Below are 23,364 nucleotides of genomic sequence, written 5' to 3'. Positions count from 1 at the left end.
AATCAATCCAACCTGCTTCCAGGGAGCCTGCTCACTTGAGTCAGGGAACTGATACACTGATACAACAGAATCATATGAGTCAGGAGTTTCGGGTTCATATGCAAACCCGAGTCAGTAAACCGATCCAACCAAACAAACTGGGTCTTTCGGTTAGTCTGGGAAGCGATACACCTGAATCATTTGAGTCATGCACGGTTTTGGGAATCAGTGTCCCTATATAAGTGAATCATCTGAGTGTGAAGTGTTTTGAGTGAGTCCCTTACATCGTGTCAGTGAGCAGATACAACTCAATCATCGACGGGTTTGCGGTGACTGAAAGACTATTTTGAAGCCCTATTCACGCAATTTGAAATTCAACTCGAATTTTGTGGAAAATCTGCCTCCACAGAATTTCTGGACTTACCCTATATGGTTGAAGCCAAGGCTGAAGCGCAGCCTGGGCGAACCTCCACAGCCTGCGTTGGTCACGTGCCTGGGAGAAAATCAGCGCTCGTACCCCGTTTTCGCTTTGCTGGTAAACATTCAGCGTGCCGACGCCCTTGCCATACATGTGGTACCACATCTGCACACAAGCTCCTTTTCCTAAAAGACGGGAAAAAAAACACTTGCTGGATGGTAGTCCGACTCCCTGCTTTATAGCCGAGACTGAGGGACTCACCTGGGGGGTAAACAGGTGACAACATCGAGGCGGTCTGACCAGAGATGTCCTGATTGGAGGAGGGCAGGTAGTAGTAGTGGCCCACGGGCGCGTTGGTGGTGTGGTCGTTTTCGGGGCCCGTGTTGGGATTCGGGGTGGGGCCCGACTGTCGGATCCAGTCGTCATCGTCATCGCTCTGCTGTTGCCAGTTACAGCTTCCCTCCTCAAAATCACATTCATCTACACAATATGTTCAATAGATTTACATTCTGTATGAATCGACAGTATATGTAATGTATGTATATCTTTAAGTTTATAGATGTAAATTTTAGTGTACAGTATGCACTTGTGTATGCACAAAACATGCAATTAAGGAAATAATTTAAAATACCTTGGATATAGATTATATCCTTTCGAAATGTTATGTTTCATAAATTTGTGTTATTCAACATCCCAACTATAGTTCCTTGAAACTGTTCAAATTCACCTTAGTCGTGTTACTGGGTTTATATGCAGTCATGTTAATCAAACATATTACCCCGGTGCACATTTTTAGAATAGTTCACTCGTTGCATGGTCCACATGAAGTTGTACCATAAGTTTCACCATATAGTCTGCCATATACTCAGTTCTCGACCACCCTTCGCTCCAAAAAACAGTTCGAGAAGTGATTTGTTCGAAAGCTGAATCGATGTTTTCCATTACAATGAATGGAAAAAGAAATAATGCGTTCCAAGCCTAAAAAAAGTTGGCTTTTTAAAGCATTTTTTTTAGCTTTTCCTGATAATAAACTGCATAGTAGGAATGCATGTATAGTTTAAATACTTTATATAATAAAATAATTTAAGAAACATATTTATTTTTTGCTTAAAATGTCTGCTTTAGTGGTGGAGTACGCCAGGGTGGGAGTGCATTCCCATATCTGTAGCGACTTGGTCCCCAGCCTTGTCAACTTTTTTTTTTATCAACAAAAGTGCAGAATAACTTTAAACAAGCAACTTTCCTTCTTTGGTGCCATGATTGGGGGTTAATACGGCAGTCCTCCATAAGAAGAAAAACAGTACCGGGACACGTATGTGTACAGAGGCTGCGTTATAAAGAAAAACAAAAGTGCGCTGGTTGCGCCGCGCGTATTATGTTATTTGCGGGTTTTTCGGGGGGCGTTCGAATTGACAATAACAAAGCGCGTCGTGGGTGGGTCATCTGATTGTGCCGCGCGCATTATGTTATTTCTGTCAATGTGGAAATTCACAACAAAGCGCGTCGTGGGTCAGCTGGTCTGGCCGCACAATCTGATCTTATTTTCGGGTTTTGTCAGGGGCGTTCGAATACCGATTTCTCGAAATCTCAAAATTTTCGTTCGAAAACGGGTATGTTCGAGAACCGAGGCTTTACTGTAGTCAATGAAATTTGAACTATGACATATATGACTTATATACAGTAAGTACACCTATTCACGCTTATATACTGTTTGTACATTTGTATGTAAGTGTGTGTCCTTTTAGACATTCATGCATGTTTTTACATGTACGCAAGGTAAATTGTATCCAAGTTTCTGTGTAGCTTGAGGAGGACAAACGGTATGCAGTACAAAATGGATGGATGATCTCAAATTCATGCATGAAAATGAAATTACAATAATTTCCGGCCTATAAGGTGCAACTTTTTTCCACACGCTTTCAACCCTACGGTTTATGTGGTGATGTGGGTAATTTGTGCATTTTTTCTAACGGCCGCAAGGGGGCCCTTGAGTGGAAAAGGTAAGAGCGAGACCGGTGGAATACATGTGGCGAGGAAGTCACTTTTACCGGTCCGGCCCTGTTTGCGCTGCGCTAGCGTGTCACAGCCATGTCTCAGTGATTTTTACCAGTTTTTTTTTTTTTTTTTAAACCGGCCCTGTTAGCGCAGCGCTGGCGTTAGCATGACTCTAGTGTTAGCGTGGCGCTAGTGTGGCGCTAGCATGAGCGTTAGTGCGGCGGAGCTAGCGTTAAACTCTCTGTGTACTGTCTTTGTAAATATCTCGTGTTTCAATGTGGGCACTTGCGCCTTTTACACAGCTACGCTGTATGTATGTATGTACCAAATGGTATTTCCTTTACAAATGCACTGGGTGAGGCTTATAACCAGGTGCGCTCCATAGGCCGGGAATTACTGTATTTGCCTGTAAATTTATGGATAGCAGGAGCAGGATGTGTGTCTGGTTAAGCGTATGTATGTATCGAGCTGTAAACCACAGAACTGCAATAATAACTACTGTTATGTCGTATTGGTCCAGCTGGGTTACTTCACTCGATGTATTGAATGACTTGAAAGATTCGCTTTGCACTTAAACGCAGCAGTAAAAAAAAAAAAAAAAGAAGAAGAAGGGTCACAATAAATACCAGAGGCGGGGCATGCGCCGGGGAAAAGCGAGATGTCATCGATGGCAATGTCTCCCGCTTTGCCTTCCACACTGGCCTCCACGATCACCTGGTGGACACGTGGGAGGGTCACGTGACTCTGCGCCGCACGCCACTCATCCCCTTGGTTCCCTGATTTCTGCCACACCTACAGGAAAGACAGAGGTCTGAATCACTCCCCGCAATGAGGATGTGAGGAGAGATTTGTGCAACACCATAGTATGCACCGAAACTGCACAGAGAACAAATTGAAGCTCTTTTGTAACCGGCCGTTTCACAACCGTGATAAAAGCATAACACAGAGAAAGTCGATGGGAGATTTCTAGATATTTCTCAATCCACACCAGAGTAGAGGGAAGTCATGCATCGCAACAAATAAAAGTTGAGATCGATCGTCTGTATTATCCGTCTTTCCATTTTCTACAGCTCTTGTCCCCATCAGGGTCCCCGGTGACCTGGAGACTGTCCCAACTCACTTTTAGGGAAAAAGGCGGAGTGGATCTCGGACTGATCGCCAGCCAATCGGGAGAGCACACTCAGAGAAACAAGAATTCACACTCACATTCACGCCTACAGGACAATTTAGTCTTCGATAAACCTAATACGTATGTTTTGGCAGAGTGCGAGAAAGCCGGTGTAGCCTGAGAAAATCCACGTAAGCAGCGGGAGAATGTGCAAATTGACATCTGCGAGGCAGACATACAAACCACTAGCACACCGTCCATCCAGCCATTTTCTGCGCTGCTAATCTTCAGGGTCGCTGGAGTGCTGGAGCCGATCCCAGCTACCTTCGAGAAGGAGGCGGGGTACACCCTGAATTGGTCGCCAGTCACTCGCAGGGCACATGAAAAAAGACAACAGTCGCACTCACAATCACACCCAGGGGCAATTTAGAGTCTCCAACAAATGCATGTTTTTAGGATATGGGAGAAAACCCGGAGAAAACCCACGCAAGCACGGGGAGAACATGCAAACTCCACACAGGCGGGGCCGGGATTCAAACCGCAGTTCTTAGAACTGTGAGGCAGGTGCTCTAACCAGTCGACCACTGTGTCACCCTGCAATATAGAAATGATCAAATCACAAACATATCAATAATGACTGTGTGCCTTACCAGAGTTTTCTCCATCGATTCGGCTGTCAGAAGGAAGACTCGTAAAGAACCCACAGTGGCTCCAAACATGTGGTACCAAAACACGAGACAGTACCCCTGTTGAACTGCAGGTGGCAGCAGTGCAGACTTGAGCTGGGCAACATCACCCTTTGCGCTTGGATGGGAGCCCTCGATGTAGATGTAGATCCCTGCGGCACAACAATAACAACTAGGATGTGCATATGAATGCAACATAGGACAAATATATGAAATCTAATGCCAAATGCTGATTGTGAATGGTGTTTCTAGAATAATTACCAAAAATGGAAGGTTTAAAAGCAGGGTTGGACAAAGAATAGGCCATCTACGGCCTGCTCTGTTCATATATATCAGGCCCACTCAACATTTAGAATATCTAAAGTCTTACAGGATAATCCATACATGAATCAATTTTCTGAGCCACTAATCCTGAAAAGGGTTCCAGGAGTGCTGGAACCAATTCGACCTACTTTCAGACAGGAGGCAGGGTACACCCTGAACTAGCTGCCAGCCAATTGGACAGCACATACAAACAACCATGCACTCTTACACTCACACCTACGGGCAATTTAGATTCATCAGTTAACCTACCAAGCATGTTTTTGGGATGTGGGATGTTCGTTGCATATTTTTTATATTTTTTTTTCCCCTTAAACTTGTTTAATCAACCATTTAATTGGTTGTTGAATTTTTATTTAGTGATTAAAAGTAACAAAATAATCATATATCATTAATTAAGAAACCTTTAGTTCATTAATTATCATTTTATTGAAACAAAATAAACTCAAAATTGGCAGTAAATGATAATATACATCAATATTTCACAGAATCACCCCCCCAAAAAAAATTCTACTATATGATTGTCCTTAGCTCATCTTACCTTTTAAAAATCAAATCGACCCTTTGAGCAACTGTTTTATCGTGTCATGCCAACCTTTTCCCGTCGTGTGGTCGCCCGCAGGCCCCGTGTTGGGCGTATCCGTCGGGCCCGACCAACTGAGCCAGTCCAGCTGTTCATCGGCCCCCTGGGTCCATGCGCAAAGGCCTTCTTCAAAAGTGCAACCGAAAACCGAGAGCGCTGAGGAGGAGGTGGCAAACGCAAAAAACCACGAGTCAAGACTCCACCTGCGCATTTCAAGATGAGAACTCACAGCAGCCGGATGTCATTTACCGGGAGGATGGAAGGACCGGTGGCAATTCAGAAAGGAGATGTCGTCCACTGCGACAACGCAAGCCTCCGTCGTGGTGGCGGTGTCTCCCCGAGTTGCATTATTCCAGCTACTGAACGTAACCTGAGGAAAAGCGATGATACGTGAATGCCTTAAATTGAGGGCCACATTATAAATACAAAATAAATGTGAAATATTTACATTTTAGAAGCAACGGTTTGAAGTTTCCCACTCTGACATGTAAAAATGACTTGCACAAACTTGACTGTACGCTCTCATAAAGTAGTCATTGTGTGCAGTGTCACACTATTTAAGATGGTTTTCAATGATATATGATATGAATTGAAGGTGAAAAAAAATTCACTTTTTGAAAAAGAACGCACTTCACTACATCATACCGAGTTGTAGAAAAATAAACACATTGTTTAATTAATCCGTCATACAAGGTGTCAAAGAGAACTAAGGATTATTTTTCCAATATTTTTGTACTTAATGTAATTATATACATTTTGAAATTAATGCTTAAATATTTATATTTCATCATAAATATTTCATAAGATTTTTTGTAATCTATGTTAAATCAATGGATTCAATTATATTAAAATAAAAGCAGCGGAAACTCAATGATTTGTTTTCTCATTACTTTCCAAAAAGCAAAATTCTCTTAAATTAAATTGATAAATCAAATAAAATCATGAATTATTTTTATTTATATTATTCTCGATTTTTTATACTGATGTAATAAAATGACCCAAAATATTTTAATACAATAAATGCCTTACTTAGTTTGATTTGTCTTCTTATTACTTTCTAAATGACACGTTTCATATTTTGATTTATGTTATTGTTGTTTCTGAAAAGTGTCATTGCACATCTAAAAAAGGGCTATATAAAACCATAGTCATGTTATGATTATCTTATTGTAGGCATTATTATTTTTTTTATCTTAATTGAGCTCGTTTGATTGTGCAAGTGTACCTAATGTTGGGCCTGATTTTTTAAACGTGTTCCAAATGACATAATGAAATCTAAATGCGCAAATACATAATTTTACGAATTACAGTATTTGAATCCGTTAAAAGCAAGAAAACAGAAATCCACGCAAATGTGTTGGGCACCTCGTAAGGCTGCAGGTGAGGCCCCAGGGGCAGAGATTCGGCTATCCAGTGGGGGACGGTGTGGCGGCTGCGTGACCACAGGATTGCTTCACTTCCACCGGCGTGCCGCGTCAGCACTTGAAGTGAGCCAGCGCACTTGGCGCTGATGTGGAAGTGAAACCTGCACCGGGGAACGAAGGAAGGAAGGAGTTGATAGCGTTGGATTTGTGGAGGTAACTGGACGGGGCTTGAGCAACTCGCCATGGACGACACGTTGAGCCGTGTGTTACATAAACATTCAACAACCGCGTAGAAGGCGACGAACGTACATAATCTGGCAGTAGGGCGATGAGGGCGGGAGACGGGAGTTCTGGAGTCGGGCCTCGCTCGGCGCAGACGCCTGACTCGAGTTGACGCTCATGTAGAAGCCTGAGAGGCCAGAAAACCACCGTCAGCCTCTGACTCAGACCATCTGCGGTCCAATGTTGTCTGAATATTTTGCCTCCACAAGAGGCCCCACCTGTGGATGTGGTGTGATCGGTAGGAGGCCAAGCGCTGCCGGTGGCCTTCTGCCTGCGCCACATTCTCTGCGACTGACCGAGGTCCGTCCAGCCGCATTGGTCCCTCTCAAACGTGCACGGACCTGCAAAACGTGAGGAGCGATTGTGAGTAAGCGTGCCGGGAACGACGACAGGGGGACGTGCACCTGCGTCATGTACTTTCGAGAACAACACCGAACAGAAGGGAAAGCTTGATAACAACGACGACGCAGCTGCTGTTGTTTCCCGTTTCACGACATGCATCAGTCGACTGTGATTCACTTTGTTGATGTCCGATTGCGCATACTGACAGTCAGGCCAGTTGAGCATTTTCCCTCCCGTTCCATCAAGGTCATCAAAGGCCTGCTATTCGGATGTCTCGAACTATAATTATCCTTATGAAAAATGATCGCTAGAATCTGGTAACGGGTGCTTTAAGAGTGATTTTTCCTCCCTGAGCCACTATGAGAGCGATCAGAGGACAAAAGCCCCAAATGTTTACCTGGTAAAGATGTTTTTTTGTCTTTGTTGTTAACAATAACAGCACTTTTGGACATTTCCGTCAATTTTCTCAGTGATTAGTTTCAGAAAACTCAATGACAAAATTAAAGGGACTTTGGAGGAGACATTTTATTTTTCATTGCCGCTTATGCTCACGAGGGTGGCGGGAGTGCTTGAGCCTATCCCAGCTATCATCGAGCAGGGGGCAGGGTACACCCTGAACTGGTTGCCAGGCAATCCCAGGGCACATGGAGACCAACAGCCGCACTTAGAATCACACCTTGGGGCAATTTAAGGTGTCCAATTCATGTTGCATGCTGTTGGGATGTGGGAGGAAACTGGAGTGCCCGGAGAAAACCAACGCATGCACGGGGAGAACATGCAAACTCCATACAGGGGGGACGGGATTAAACCCGGGACCTCAGAACTGTGAGGACAACGCTTTACCAGCTGATGCACCGTTCCGCCCACAATACAACAAATCTGTTAATTTTTTTTAATTATTTTTTTGGAATCTCCAGACTGAAACTCTACAGAGAGCAGATTTTACCTGCTAAGATTTAGATTTTGGTTGGTTTTTGGACATTTCACGCAAATTTTCCTCAAGACTACCTTCCAAAATTATTTGTTGACAAAATCCAAGCATAGGCAGGACCAACTGTCCCTTGGTAAAGATTTTTTCTTTTTAGTTTTATCATTTTCCATCACATACATGGAAACAGTACACTCTGATTTTTGCAGTAGTGCAGACAATTAATTATTTATTTTTTGGGGGGCTATTTTTGCACTCTTCAGGGTTAAACTCAACACAGTGTCGCTTTTAATGGCTAAAGAAAAGACTGAGGGAGTCATCTCGAAGTACTGGTATCTCACAGATGGAAATACATCCATCCATCTATTACATTTTGCCGCTTATCCTCACTGGGGTCGCGGGGAGTGCTGGAGTCTATCCCAGCTGTCAACGGGCAGGAGGTGGGGTACACCCTGAACTGGTTGCCAGCCAATCGCGGGGCACATGGAGACAAATAGCCGCACTCACAATCACACCTAGGGGCAATTTTGAGTGTCCAATTAATGTTGCATGTTTTTGGGATGTGGGAGGAAACCAGAGTGCCCGGAGAAAACCCACGCAGGTGGGGGGAGAACATGCAAATTCCACACAGGTGGGTCCGGTATTCAACCCGGCACCTCAGAACTGTGAGCCCAACGCTTTACCAGTTGATCCACCGTGCCGCCCCCAGATATGGAAATAAAATCTGAATTATTCACCTCTTCTCTTATATTCATCTTTTCAGCCTCAAACACAAATATTTTCAATTGACAGCAGAAATAAAGGAATTGGCCTTATTGCTCCAACAGTTTTGAAGGAGAGTGTATGCGCTGAGATGAGGCAAAAAAAGTAATGTCCTCAATCAAAAGGAAGTTCTCATTTATGTTGTCACTTTGCATTTTACAATTAAAAAAAAAAAAGTGGCTATAACATGCAGCCTACCACAGCCATCCTCGTCCTCCCCCTCGGGACAGTCAAGGTGATAATCACACTTTAACGTGGAAAGAATACACGTTTCTCCTGCTGAGCGCCAACAAAAGAACTCGTTATCCTGCAATGGATCAGAAACACAAACACATTGACACAAACTGCAATGCTTTGTCATGTTGGAGCCATTACATCCATCCGATCTAGCCGACCTGACACGGGCTGGGGGGTGCAGAGGAGGTTGCAGGTGTGGTCGGGGCGGGGGACGTGGGCCATGTGTCAGGCAGTGGGCTATTGTCAGGGTCGAAGGTACACTCCTCGGAGAAGGAGACGTCGTCCAACGCGACGTGTCCTCTGCTACCAGCGCCTTGCTCGTACCTAAACACAATCTTAGGGAGGAACGTCACAGTTCTGAATATACTGTACATTAATTCTGACACGACACAGTCCTTTAAGTAACTGGACCGTACTATTTCCAGATCAAAGGTTATCATCACAACTGAAAACTTGTTACAGCTAATTTTGACCATTTTGTTGCAATTTGTACAAATTTGTATATTTAATCATAAGCCTTTTTGGGGACTTTTCACACTTTAAACCCTGCGGGGATGCAGCTAATTTTTGCATTTTTTTTCCCTAACGGTCGCATGGGGGCACTCGAGCAGAAAAGGTAAGAGAGAGACCAGTGGAATATATGTGCCGAGGAAGTGACTTTTACCGGTATGTTTTTTTTTTTTTTTTGTTTTTTTTTAATCGGCCCTGTTAGCACTGCCCTCGTGTTAGTGCTGTGCTAGTGTGTTGCTGCTGTGTTACTGCCGTGTCTCAATGATTTTTACCGGTATGTTTTTTTTTAACTGGCCCCGTTAGCGCAGCGCTAGCGTGTTTCTGCCGCGTCTCTGTGATTTAGGTATGTTTTTTTTTTAAACTGGCTCTGTTAGTCCTGTGCTACCGTGTTGCTACTGTGTAGCTGCCGCAGCTGATCTTTTTTTTTACCGGTATGTTTTTTTTTTTTAACTGGCCCTGTTTGTGCTACTGTGTTCTTGCTATGATAAGCTAAACTAAGATATTAAAACTTTGAAAACTCTTTCTGTGTACTGTCTTTGTAAATATCTTGTGTTTCAATGTGGGCACTTGCGGCATTTACACAGGTGCCAAATGGTATTTCCTTTACAAGTGTACTGGGTGAGCGTCCAGTATAAGTCGGAAATTACAGTAGTATTATTTTTTTTTGAAAAGTATTGATTGTTTCTACACGTTACACATTGTAGGCCATAAATAGGCCAGTCATGAGCGTGCCTTCTTGTGTGAGTGACAACAGCTACAAACCTGCTTAATTGTGCATCATTTGTAAACCCGAGAACCTACTGTGACACCAAGATTGGATCTAATTAGATTCTGCATGTGTACCAAATAAATTGTCTGGCACACCTGCTTTCAGCGGTTAATATGAATAGGATTTTCATACAAAAAGGGGAAAAAGAAGTGGATGTGAAACACTTCAATATTATTATCACAATGTGCACATTCTGATAACATTAGCTCTTAGCACACTCACCTTGCACTTGACAGAGGAGGTGAAGGTGACATCTTCCCTCTCCCAGTTGTAGCTGTGTGAGGTCGTCCTGAACCACAAGACCGTGTCGTCGGTACCGGAGCGGAACATCCTGGACTGTGCTGAGAGTTTCCCTGTGGCGTCTTGCATGCTGTAGTAAAAGAATCTCATCTACATGGACACACAGACAAGCGAAGTTCACATTATTAATTCACATTGCGTTCCAAACATGGAAAAAAGGCAGCACAACATTGCGAAATTTGTGATATTGATTGCTAAAAGACTGTGTTCCATTGCACATCATCCAATACTCCCATCTATTTTTTATTTTCTTAGCCACTTATCCTCACAACAGTCGCGGGAGTGCTGGAGCCTATCCCAGCTGTCAACGGGCAGGAGGCGGTGTACACCCTGAACAGGTCGCCAGCCAATCGCAGGGAACACAGAGACAGAGAACAGTCGCACTCACAACCACATCTAGGGGCAATTTAGAGTGTCCAATTAATGTTGCATGTTTTTGGGAGGATGAAACCGGAGTGCCCGAAGAAACCCACGCAGGCACAGGAAGAACATGCAAACTCCACACAGGCGGAGCTGGGATCAAACCCGGGTCCTCAGAACTTTGAGGCCAACGCTTTACCAGCTGATCCACTGTGCCGCCTGCATATCATATAAAGTGAATTAATTGGGAACATAAAACCTTTATTAACTATAAAAACAAGTTATAGAATGTAAAAAATACCCAATTACTATCTATTGAAGAAACTCTAGCCATTATACTTCATGTTATTGATATTAGCATACAATAATAATTGTGCATGTAGTTTCGATAGATTGTCCTGAATTGCGAGACCCTTTTTTATGTTACAGGAAGTTTAATGGCTGGTTTTATTATTATAATCACACTTTTTCTCTTTGCCATCACCAGTACTTTTCTGCGGTGGTATCTCACACAAACACACACGCACTCACACACATGCACACACACAAACACAAAACCACAAGTTGTGTTTCACAAGATTTTCAGAAAAGAGTGTAAGAAGCGTTTTTCAATTACTGTACAGTCACATGTGGTCAATTACAACTGTAAGTTTTACGACAATTTTTTACACGGTCACAAAATAAAATTCCAACAGAACCCACCGTGCAATTTCTGCTAGGAAGTAATGTTTTGGAGAGAATCTCAAATATCTGCCCAGTCTCTGTGAGGTGAGGCCCTGGAGTTATATAATTACCTGAGAAAATAACATTTGCCACATTAGAGAAGAAATTTGAATACTGGCAACAACATGGACTTTTTTTTTTTTTTTAATTGCAATTTCTTTAGTCACCCGCAGCATTGTTGAGGGTGTGATCCCTTGGGGGTCCAGCTTCAGGCCAAGCATCTTGACCATTTTGTCGGATCCATCTGGCTCCAGGTTCTTCCAAGGGGCTTTCGTCCCAAGAGCACAGGCCTTGTTCGAAGCTGCAGCGCTCGGTCACACCTTGTTGCTCTATGTTAATCATCAGTGATAGAGGAAGAAATTGCTTGTGGGTGACAAATATGGATAGAGAAGCCAACTGAGTGAAATTCCCAATACACACTAAGGAGTGCTTTAATCTCAGCATCAAACTTTGAAATATATCAAATGTGTGTTGTTAGTCTTATTTAGTGAACACAGCACAAGTTGATGGAAAAATGTATAGTAGTTGTTTATGCAAATTCATTAGAAGCTAAAAGTTGGGTTTTTTTGTGTGATTTCTGGCTAAATGTCAGCAATCTCACATTTAAAAAAAAATCGATAGACTGTATGCAGGTGTCAAATTTAATTTTAACCCTCCGCTTTGAGGTTTTTCAAAATATCAGTCACATTTGAAAAATGTACAGGTGTGGTCAGTCAGATATAAAGTTACGGGTGTGGTCCACCAGTCATGCCCGCAGATATAAAGTTGCGGGTGGGATTAGGGATGGAATCTTAAAACCTTAAAATAATTTACAAAGTTGTTATACCCGACTATGTAGTTGTTACCTAATACCATAAACATTACTTATTTACACTGCAAAGACCGAGATCAGACATTTTTAAAGAGGTCGGTAGACATTCAATTTCAAAAGTAAATATTCATATAATCAAATCATTTTATTTCATCATGATGTATTGTTATAATCTTTCTTAATTTACGGCACTATCTATTGTCAATCCATTGATGAAAGCAAGCAGTCGATGATCTATAGCTTCCTAAAGCATGTAGAGTGAAAACGTTTTTAACTTCAAGATAACGTGGTAACACGGGGGAAAATGACCGCATTTCGATATATGGACAGACTAGTCTAACGTTAGAACTTAGATCAAGTCAAAGTAAATCACAATCTCAAACTTATTATAGTTAGACACTGAAACATTACCTGTCTTATTTCCCAGAAATGTTTTCAATGTAACTCAGGGGTGCCCAGATTCCCCCCCCACGTTTATGAAATAAACACGTAAACCAATGTCAAGACTAAACAAAATAAGCGATGCCTTTTAATCTCTTTTTTCTACTCGTAACAAATTTTACGTAGGTGATTTTTTTGTGTTTGACTGTGCAGATTTGTGAGTGCGATGGCGCGCGGGCGTGATCGCGCTCGTCAAATGTGAGTGACTGAAATATGGTGTATGACGTACTGTAATACAGTACAGTCAAATGCTTGCTATATACAAATATATAGATATAATAAAAATATCGCTAAAATATATAGTTTGATCAATGACAGTGCAGCACAAACGACGTTTCACACGTTCCGAATGGGGGGTCATTGAATTTAATGATACATTTTAAATTCACTGACTTGAAACTAGGGTCTAGTCTTTTTGTTTGTAGATTTGCTGTTCTTAACTTGTTAGTGGATTATCTGTGGACTATACAGACATCTGTATAGTCATTTCAATTCCTCAAAAGTTCTCTGCTCCGAGATAACTACTGTACTTGAATTATCTGTAAAGTTGTGCTATTTTTTGTTTCCCAGCAATGACAAACGTTTTGAGACATCTCACCACAGTTGCTCTCATCAGTCCAATCGCCGCAGTCATCTGTGAAGTCGCACACTCTGTTCTTCTCCACACACACGCTGTTATTGCATCTGAACATATATTCGGGGCACACGGGTTGTGGGTCTGGAAGACCAATAAATAAATACATAAGCGGAAAAGTAATCATGTTGCTTCAAAAGCAGTACTCAGTACTGTCCATCCTTCTACCTGGCAAGCTGCAGTTGGCGAAGGTAACGTCATCGACAGCGACGTGGCCTGGCTTAACGAACGCTTGGGTGGCTTCAAAAAGGACAGTGAAGTCTTGATGCGTTCTACCCACTGTTACCTCACCGAGCTGCCACGCGTCGGCACCGCCGCCCGACTGCCACCACAAGACGGTGGTAAGAGAACTCTCGGCAAGTACCACCTTCAACTCGTTGAGGTCTGCAACAGTATGCACAGGTTGGAGTGATTGTGTTCTGAAACAGGGCAAGATTAAAGCTTCAGGTTTTTAATCACAAGAAGACAAATGCAGGGAGTGGATGCTCCAAATTCAGTAGTCCAATTCTTACAAGGGTGGCAGCTGGTGCCACAACTAACGCTAAACACGAGAAGCCTCATGATCAACAATTGTTCACGGTAACTTGGAACCGATTGTACACAATTAACCTTGGCCAATGAGCCACTTGCTTCTTCACCTAGTCTGTAGACAAATTCAGTGCCTCTACTTACGAAATGAATCCGTTCTGGAAGTTCTTTTGTAATGTGAATTTTTCGCAAGTAGAAGCGCATTTCACATGTAAATAGCCTAATCCGTTCCAAGCCCCACAGACACCCCTCATACCCTGCCAAAAATCAGCACTCCAAGTACATTATATAAAGAATAATAAAAATTATGTTCAATGACCATTGGCAGTGGGCGACTATGTGAACCGTTAGAAATAACTACCGTAATTACTGGCCTACAGAGCGCACCTGGTTATAAGCCATTTGTAAAGGAAATACCATTTGGTACGCACATAGGCCGCAGCAGTGTAAAAGCCTCAAGTGGCCACATTGAAACCCACATTCAAACAAGAGATATTTACAAAGAAAGACGGTACACAGAGAGTTTAACAGTAGCACCGCAGCGCTAACGGTAATGCTGGAGCCACCCCGCTAACACTAGCGCCGCGCTAACATGGCCAGTTTAAAAAAAAAAAAAAAAAACATACTGGTAAAAATCCTAGAGACACGGCAGTAACACGCTAGCGCAGCGCAAACAGGGCCGGACCGGTAAAAAGTCACTTCCTCGGCGCATATATTCCACCGGTCTCACTCTTACCTTTTCCGCTCGAGTGCCCCCTTGCGGCCGTGAGAAAAAAATGCACAAATTAGCCGCATCACCGCATAAACCGCAGGGTTGAAAGCGTGTGAAAAAGGTCGCGGCTTATAGGTCGGAAATTATGGTAATTATTATACACCAAAGTGTTGAAAATGACTTGCTTGGTGCAAACATGATATTTCTGATGAATAATGGTTTTGCAATTGTAATGATGAATGTAGAAATTTGAAAAAATGTGCCAATTTGATCAATCAAGCACATATAATTGTAACAAACCTTCTCCATACATGTTGTAGAAGAATTTGAGCGTGCAGACGGCGCTGGCCTGTTTCATGATGGGACTTTTCAAGGCAGCGGGACTTATGTGGTCACCGTGGTACGGGGTCACCGAGACGTACCACCCTAGAAAATAAAAGAGATGATGTCAGCAAAGTAGGCTACTCTGGTGGGTAGTTTTTTTTTTTTTTTTGTGCTTGTCATCCGGGTCACAAGTGAACTAGGGTCTCTACGACCTGGCTAAATGTGAGTGGACTGAATAGAAGCTACATTCAAACATTGCTACTAGTTTAAAAACTTCCCCACTATCCCTTGAGGTTACTGGATTAGAGGTGTCAAAAAGACATTGTACCCCGCAACATACAATAGTAAGTAAGTTTCTTTCGGCTTGTCCCTTTCGGGGTCGCCACAGCGTGTCATCACAGATGAACGCATATATATGTTTGGCACAATTTTTACGCCGGATGCCCTTCCTGACGCAACCCTTCTCAGGGAGTGGAGGCCCCAGTGGGATACGAACCCACAACCCCTGGTTTACCAAACCAGTGCTCTAACCACTGAGCTACAGGGCCTCCCCCGCAACATACAATAATCTAATAATAAAGCCAATAAAATAATAATTTGCATGCATGGCCTCACCAAGCGCTGTGCCCAACGTGTGATCAACAGATGGTCCAGCGTTCCCAGTGGCGTTCCTCCCTCTTTCCCACTGACCCTGGCCAACACTGATGTCCTCCCATCCGCATGTGTCGTTTTCAAATGTGCAGCCCACGAACGTCGGGGTCGTTTCATTCACTGCAAGACCAAGTTGTTGTTCTTTAAAAGTATAGTGAGACGCAGTCTCGTCCATAAAACTGAGGGTCTACCTTGACAAGAACCTGGCGTGACACTGATGTCGTCGATGGCAAAGAAGTATCCTTTGTTTGTCTCTGCTTTGATCAGTAACTGAAAACAATATAACAGGTCATCTCCAGCGTAATTTGCAAACATGATTATATCGGGTTTTAAATATGTAGTTGAGGCTGTACCTGGAAAGGTTTGCTTTGGTTTAAACTTTGAGAGAAGCTCTTCCAGTTGTGTCCGCTGCTGCTGTTAATCCGGAACGTTACCTCGTCCTCAGGCAGGTCTGAGCGGACCAAGACACGCAAGGTCCCAGATTCACTGCATTGAATCCATGTGGGGGAAAACATACACAGTACAGTAAGTATAACTAGAATTATTAAATTCAAATTTGTGTCTGTTGTAGACCTTTTTCAGGCCACATCAAAGATAAAACCTCTTATTGCGTGACTATGACATGAGAACAATATTATAGCCCACTCTTTAAAGAAACGTTTTGATCAGATGATTAAAATCTAATCATTATGTCAAACAACTAAGAATAATTCAATGACTTGTTTAAAAATGCATTTGTGTATGAGTTCATTTTCTGTGCTGAACTCTGACCCAGCGTTTATGTGTCATCTTGCGCAATTTGGGGCAGGTCATTTTGTCCAGTTTGAGGAAGTCCAGACGGAAACAAGCAGGATAAAGTGCATCCTTGGAAATGTTCACATACAATTCGGTGTGGAAAGGGTGGAGTATTTTTCTTTGCTGCTGACCTGCCATCCATATAGTACCACAGGGTGAGGCAGGCTGGGCCGTCTTTGAGTCGGATCCATTCGGATGCTACCTGAGCCACACTGCGACTGGTCGCGTGTGGCGATAAGCTCAACAAGAAATGACCTGAAAGAAAACACGGCAATATACGCAGCAGTTACAGCAGTTCTTTGGATTGTAAACTTCAGTCCCACCCATTGGTTTTATTTGGGACAAAGTGACCAAAGGATGTACAGTAACTTGGGAATAACTCACTCAGCACAATACTTGGTGTGACTACAATTAATCATCTGTTGCACATTCTGAGGTTTTCATTACATCAGCAAGCAGATGTTTTTGTTGGACAACCCAAGACAACGTTTATTATTATTTTCCAAATTAGGGGTGTGACTATCGACATTTATATTTTTTCGTGATAGAAACTTTGGTTTATTCTGTATTCCCACAATGAACATATATATTACCAAAGAGACAGGACGTGTGTACTGTCATGCCCTCGACCTACTTTGTGAACAAATATACTGCAGCTTAGCTTCTGGCTATGAGACAAGTCAAGGCGAGCAATATTAACAATGAGAATGCAACTTATAGCGGCATTTAAACAGCTGCTCTTTTTAGATTAAACGTTCGTGTTGGCACGATTCCTTTTTTTTGTTGTTGTAGTAATTGTTTTCTCTTGTTTCAGTTTATTTCCTGCTTGTGCCTCCTCATCATGATAACTGTCTCCACCTGTGACCCATTCGGGTGTATAGAGCTCGTGCACGTGACGCCGCCATTTTCACGGCGCCACATTGCCAGTAAAAAAGAGCTGCTCGACAGTGTGGGGGACATTAAACCGGAGCAGAATATTCACAATGCCTGAGACTTGTTGTGCTGTTGGTTGCTACAACAGACGAGACAGATATTCAAAGAGAGCATTTTATGGAATACCAGCTGAAAAGACCAGAAAAGATCTAGGGATTTCGGCAAGATCGATGGATTTTGGCAACTAAATGTGATTAATGGTCCCCAACCAAAATACACACAACTGTGTAGCGATCACTTCACTTCAGGTAGGAATTATTCTTCTCAATGTCAAATTCCCAAGAAGTATTTATAATACCAAGATGGCTCATTTAAAAACAATGCGTTAAAAAAAAAAAAAAAAGACTAACATACACAGAAGCGTATTGCACCCACACGTTAAACTTTGGTAAACCTCTCCCTGACAGACGTTTTGTTTTTTTGTATTTTTAAATATGCATTGTTCTTAAATGAGTCCAATGCGTATTTAAAAAAATAAAATAAACCGTCGGTCACAGTGATGTTTGCGTAGGTTAACGTGTGGCTGCAACACACTTCCGTGTACGGGAGCTGAAACCTATCCCAGCGGTTTCTTTCCTTTTTTTTTGTTAAATATGCATTTTTTAAATACGTTTGAGAACAATGCATATTTTAAAAAAAACATCTGTCATGAGAGGTTTACCGAAGTTTAATGTGTGCCCGCAACCCACTTTGTGTACAGAGGAGCTGACCCGTCTTTTTTTTTCCGCAATCATAGTTAATGAATGCGAGTTTGTGTAAAACCAGGAGTCATTTATTGAAATATTGGTATTTGTATTGAAAAAATCTGAGTAGCCCCATCACTATGTGGGATTTATTCTTGATTGAGAACAGATCCAGCAACAAAGTATTTGTATGCGTCCAGACTTTTCTGCGCTTTCAAACTCTTCCGTGGAAATCTTGACGACTTACTCACCAGATCCATGTGTAGATCCAGTTGTCCAAGACAAGCGGAAGTCGTATCGGCGAAAACATCAAATTCGGCATTAAATATGGGTGCTCTATGCCAAGTGTCTGTCATTTTTACAGGTACCTTCGTTTATTATCACCTTTTAAATGTTTAACAGTATCGGACAAAACTCCAGGCGTCGTGCTATAAGACGTATTTTCGTACCGTCTCTAACAGACTTAGCATTGAAGAATGCTTTGCTAGACCGTCAATATGGACAGTCACGTAGGTGCACGAGCTCTACGGTCTACATCTCGTCTTCTGTCAGATCATTCTCATCACCTGTCACCTCAACAAGCAGCCATTGTTGTAAACCTGATTCTTTTCCCACATTACCCTTAGTCCATACTTTTATGTCACGTGGTCTTTGGGATCCCTGTCACTTTGTCTGCATCTCACAATTTGAAGACAGAAAACTATGTAAGGTTGTACCTTCCGGTGATTCAGTGGTGTGGTCCGCTGGTGGACCATGGAAGCCCCCTGTGGCCAGCACCCAGCGATGTCCGTCTTCAGTGGGCGTGTTGAGCCAGTTGCAGGGTCCCGCTTCAAAGTCACAGTTGGCCATGGGATTGCAGGCTCCTTTCGTCACAGAAAAATCATCGAGTTTGACCGTGGAATTCATGCCTGCTTCGTGGAATGCCTGAAACACCACCTTGAGAGGGTGGAATGGAGGAAGTGAGGTTTGTGAACCAAGACACCGAAAGACATTATTATGCCAAGTATTTGTAAAATTACATTTGCTATGGCCGTGTACTAATCTCACAAAAAGCAAGGCACTGAAAATGCAGAAATGAATGCTTCAAAGATCTAATTGGTTCCAAAATGAAAATATTCATTCATATTAATTTTTTTTTAGATCAGTGGGCAGGGTACACTTGCTTTCAGTTTTACCGGTGATGATGTCACCTATTAAGACTCGACTAGACGATCACCGATAGCGACCTACCTGGGCGCTGGGTTCAACAGTGTGTTTTAAGCTGTACGCTATGTTTAGCCATGGAATCAGGAGAAAATGTGAGGCTTGCAGTCTGTCAACTAGCAAATATTTATGCTTTTGTACATTGAATGTAAAAATACATTTATGCTGCAAGCCAGACGCAGAGCCTGGAACCTATCGCAGATCAGTTTGGGACAGGAGGTGTGTAACACCCTTGACTGGTCACCAGCGGATCAGAAGAACTATATGATACCGGTGGACAAGCATTCACACAATTATGGACAATTCAGAGTCTTCAGTAGGTTTCTGGGATGTGGGAGAAATCCAGAGTACAGACGCATGGGGAGAATATGTAAAGACAAACATGCTAATCACTAATCCACTGCGCTGACAAATTGTAACATGCCACTTCTCAAGCGAAAAAAAAAAAAAAGTCTTACATGGAACTTTGTTGGCCAAAATACAGTAACTTCTGCCACCTCCCAAGCCAAAGAGGGAGATCCAGACCGCTGCCAAAGGGGCTCACCCAGTTCATTACTCCACACAAAGACCGACAGCATATTTGATGCTCCAGCGGGCAAGCGATACCTGGTTAAACATATGACGTGCACGTATACAGTGAAGAAAGTAAGTATTTGAACTCCCTGCTATATTGCAAGTTCTCCCACTTAGAAAACATGGAGGGGGCTGAAATTTTCTTAGTAGGTGCAGAGGATGACCGTGGCCATGTATTGTGAGATTTTGGGGAACAACCTCTTTCCCTCAGTAATAGGACTGAAGATGGTTCGTGGCCTGGTCTTTCAACATGACAATGAACCAAAGCACACAGCCAGGAAAACCAAGTAGTGGCTCCGTAAGAAGCATATCCAGGTTCTGGCGTGGCCTAACCAGTCTCCACACCTAAACCCTAAAGAAAATATTTGGAGGGAGCTGAAACTCTGTGTTTCTCAGCGACAGCCCAGAAACCTGTCTGATTTTGGGAAGATCTGTGTGGAGGAGTGGGCCAAAATCCCTCCTGCAGTGTGTGCAAACCTGGTGAACAACTACAGGAAACGTTTGACCTCTGTAATCGCAAACTATGGCTACTGTACCAAATATTAACACTGGTTCTCTCAGGTGTTCAAATACTTATTTGCAGCTGTATCACACAAATCAATCGTTAAAAAAAAAATCATACATTGTGATTTCTGGATTTTTCTTTTTCTCTCTCACAGTGGACATGCACCTACGATGAAAATTTCAGACCCCTCCATGATTTCCAAGTGGGAGAACTTGCAATACACCAGGGTGTTCAAATACTTATTTTCTTCACTGTATGTAATTACACTCTCTCTTTTGGGAAAGAAATACAATGTAACCATCGCAGCACTGGACTCACCAGAACCGCGCGCACATCTCCACGGGTGAGTTGAAGACGGGGGACAACAGCTGAGCGATTTCGAGTTGTTCAGTATTTGAGTTGAAGACAGTCATATAGTAACCTACAGGAAAAAAGACCATTATCTTTCGCTGAACTGTTTTTTTTTTTTTTGAGGGGGGGGGTTGTAAAGTTTAACTTCAAGCCACTCTTATCAGATTGTGCGATTATTTTTTATTGCCGTGACGGCCTTTTCATGGTTGTTTATGGGCCTCTATTTAGTCTACTTGCCAGTCTCGGTTCCATAGGTGTGATCCACGTTGTCTTTCGTGCCTCTCTCACGTCCCCACTGACCCACGTGACCCACATCGTTCTCAAATCCGCACCGGTCAGAATCAAACCCACAGACAGCTGAAAATGACATAGAACAAAGATGAATGCAGGAAATATGACATAATTACTCAAAGGTGTGTGACAGGACATAAAACTGCTCAACTTTTGTGTTAATATGAGACCATTTAATTTAAATTGTAAATTAAACCAAAAACTGTTTACAGCCATTTTGGACAACCAGGGGGTCCTTGGGTTACGCAGTAATCAAGCTATGCTGTTTTAACTTTACGACGCCTGAGTCTCGGCTGCCATTTTGTCTCAGTCGCTCACATTTGCGAGTGCTCGCGCACCATCGCACTCGCAAACGTGCAGTCGAGCACGAAAAATCACACGCGTAAAATTTGTTATGAGTAGAAAAAATAGACATTGAAAGACGTTGCTTATTTTGTGTGGCCTTGACATTAATGTACGTGTTTATTTCATAAACGTGAGCAAAACAAGCCTGCTCCTAAACAATCAGTGTTCACCCAGAAAAAGGAAATGCAAGTTAACCGTACTGAGCGTGTCCGGAAGTGATGCCAAAAACACGTTTAGGTCGGAAGTCATCAACATAATGACCCATGTCAAAGGAAATTCAGTTACACCACGGGTGCTCAATGCGTCGAATCGCGAGGCAGTTTTGGTTGATCGTGTGATGGCGTGCCCAAAAAAAAAAAAAAAAAAAAAAAAAAAAAAAGACGTTAGACTATCATCCGCCTCGTCGCTTGATTCAGCTGTGGCCAATACGTCGCGCACATCCACATAAAGGCCTGTTCAAGCAAGCCGGCTTCCTATTTATGGCAGTCGCGGCGATGGGCACGTGACCCCTCCCCCACTCCCCCCCATGTTTTTTAGGAAAATTATTGATGCAATCAAATGAAATGATAACCGTTTGAACTGGATGAATTATTATGCTAGTCACGGAACACGTTAGCCAGAAGCTGAGCCGCACTGTTTATGGCGTAGCCATCCCGGGGACAAAGTGCGAGGCAGTTACGCTTTCTGACCTTTATCAATACGCGCCGTTTGCGAACTTATAATGTGCGGAATGTTCCAAAGCTAAATATACATGTGCTGTTACGCTCCTAAAGGTTCCACAACTTTGTGTCCACGCACTTTGCTTCTCGCAGGCCCCACTGCTCACAGTGACGTCATCCAGCGCAAGAAATCCCTCGCTGTGACTGTTTCTCTGGCCGGTGAAGATCAACTATAGAGAGAAAAAAATGCTTTCATTCATTTTTCTTTAGTACATAGCATCATCTTTATGAATAGATTATGCACATTTCAGCTAAAACTCTACCCGTATCATTTCCTCCATGTTGATGGTTACTTGTGCATTGATCCATTCTGGATTCTGCGTCCCTCTGCGAGTCCAAACCAACACTTTGGAGGAGTTCTTTGAAAATAAATAAATAAAATTGTTTCCATATTTAAAGTGTTACCAATTCTGTACAAGGCCACTTACTGTCTCAACTCGCAGATCAATCCTGGACACCGACGGGCCCAACATGTAATACCAGAACCCAACGCAGATTTTCGACGTTGAAAGGCTGACATCAGCAGAGATGCTCGCCCTCTCACTTGCACTGAATCCAGAGCCATTTATAAGTAAATAAAACCCTTGGGAATGAAAAAAGATGAGAAAAATGTAACTTATTTACTAGATAAGATGTGACGAGTGCAACTTTTAAATCATCATGATAGCAGCCGGTGCTTTACAAATTCATTCAAGTGTCACCAAATCCATATTTTTGATGGTAAAATTTCATTAGTATTGGAATACATATATTTCTCAAAACATAAAGAATGTCATAATGTCTTGATTCTGGTTACAAATAACAGGTATTTACCGTAATTCCCGGCCTACAAGCTGCGACTTTTTCCACCGTAATTCCCGTCCTACAAGCCGCGACTTTTTCCACATGCTTTCAACCCCTGCGGTTTATGCGGTGATGTGGCTAATTTGTGCAAGGGGGCACTCGAGCAGAAAAGGTAAGAATGAGACCGGTGGAATATATGTGCCGAAGAACTTTTACCAACCCTGTTAGCGCTGTGCTAGCGTGTTGCTGTTGTGTTACTGCAGTGTCTCAGTGATATTCACTGGTAAGTTTTATTTTAACCGACGCTGTTAAAATTAGCGCAACGCTAGCCTTAAGCTCTTTCTGTGTACCGTCTGTCTTTGTAAATATCTCGTGTTTCAATGTGAGTTTCAATGTGGGCACTTGCAGCTTTTAC

General features: G+C 42.7%; 1 protein-coding gene across 2 annotated transcripts in view; it reads right to left on the bottom strand.

The window, feature by feature from the left end:
• Window positions 1-23,364, bottom strand: part of si:ch211-106h4.4 (MAM and LDL-receptor class A domain-containing protein 2) — a 49,224-nt gene that overhangs the window by 3,891 nt on the left and 21,969 nt on the right. Inside the window, exons 17-46 of one of the 2 annotated variants that reach the window (XM_061838578.1) lie at window positions 22,595-22,749; window positions 22,430-22,525; window positions 22,246-22,336; window positions 21,049-21,168; window positions 20,779-20,881; window positions 19,841-19,988; window positions 18,896-19,115; window positions 16,695-16,818; window positions 16,122-16,254; window positions 15,960-16,038; window positions 15,733-15,888; window positions 15,094-15,219; window positions 13,722-13,937; window positions 13,518-13,637; window positions 11,835-11,996; window positions 11,647-11,738; window positions 10,507-10,674; window positions 9,164-9,340; window positions 8,967-9,075; window positions 6,955-7,077; window positions 6,764-6,863; window positions 6,456-6,615; window positions 5,340-5,460; window positions 5,103-5,246; window positions 4,151-4,338; window positions 4,040-4,094; window positions 3,744-3,820; window positions 3,019-3,184; window positions 659-877; window positions 404-582 (exon numbers count right to left, since the gene is read on the bottom strand). In XM_061838578.1, coding sequence (XP_061694562.1) covers window positions 404-582; window positions 659-877; window positions 3,019-3,184; window positions 3,744-3,820; window positions 4,040-4,094; window positions 4,151-4,338; window positions 5,103-5,246; window positions 5,340-5,460; window positions 6,456-6,615; window positions 6,764-6,863; window positions 6,955-7,077; window positions 8,967-9,075; window positions 9,164-9,340; window positions 10,507-10,674; window positions 11,647-11,738; window positions 11,835-11,996; window positions 13,518-13,637; window positions 13,722-13,937; window positions 15,094-15,219; window positions 15,733-15,888; window positions 15,960-16,038; window positions 16,122-16,254; window positions 16,695-16,818; window positions 18,896-19,115; window positions 19,841-19,988; window positions 20,779-20,881; window positions 21,049-21,168; window positions 22,246-22,336; window positions 22,430-22,525; window positions 22,595-22,749 — 4,127 coding nt within the window. The remainder of the gene's footprint in view (window positions 1-403; window positions 583-658; window positions 878-3,018; window positions 3,185-3,743; window positions 3,821-4,039; window positions 4,095-4,150; window positions 4,339-5,102; window positions 5,247-5,339; window positions 5,461-6,455; window positions 6,616-6,763; window positions 6,864-6,954; window positions 7,078-8,966; window positions 9,076-9,163; window positions 9,341-10,506; window positions 10,675-11,646; window positions 11,739-11,834; window positions 11,997-13,517; window positions 13,638-13,721; window positions 13,938-15,093; window positions 15,220-15,732; window positions 15,889-15,959; window positions 16,039-16,121; window positions 16,255-16,694; window positions 16,819-18,895; window positions 19,116-19,840; window positions 19,989-20,778; window positions 20,882-21,048; window positions 21,169-22,245; window positions 22,337-22,429; window positions 22,526-22,594; window positions 22,750-23,364) is intronic. The other variant, XM_061838579.1, reaches the window with a different exon arrangement.

The sequence above is a fragment of the Syngnathoides biaculeatus genome, chromosome 13, assembly GCF_019802595.1.
Source record: "Syngnathoides biaculeatus isolate LvHL_M chromosome 13, ASM1980259v1, whole genome shotgun sequence".
Lineage (NCBI taxonomy): Eukaryota > Metazoa > Chordata > Actinopteri > Syngnathiformes > Syngnathidae > Syngnathoides > Syngnathoides biaculeatus.
Note: the sequence above shows the minus strand (reverse complement) of the source record. Positions and strands in the feature narration are given on the sequence as shown.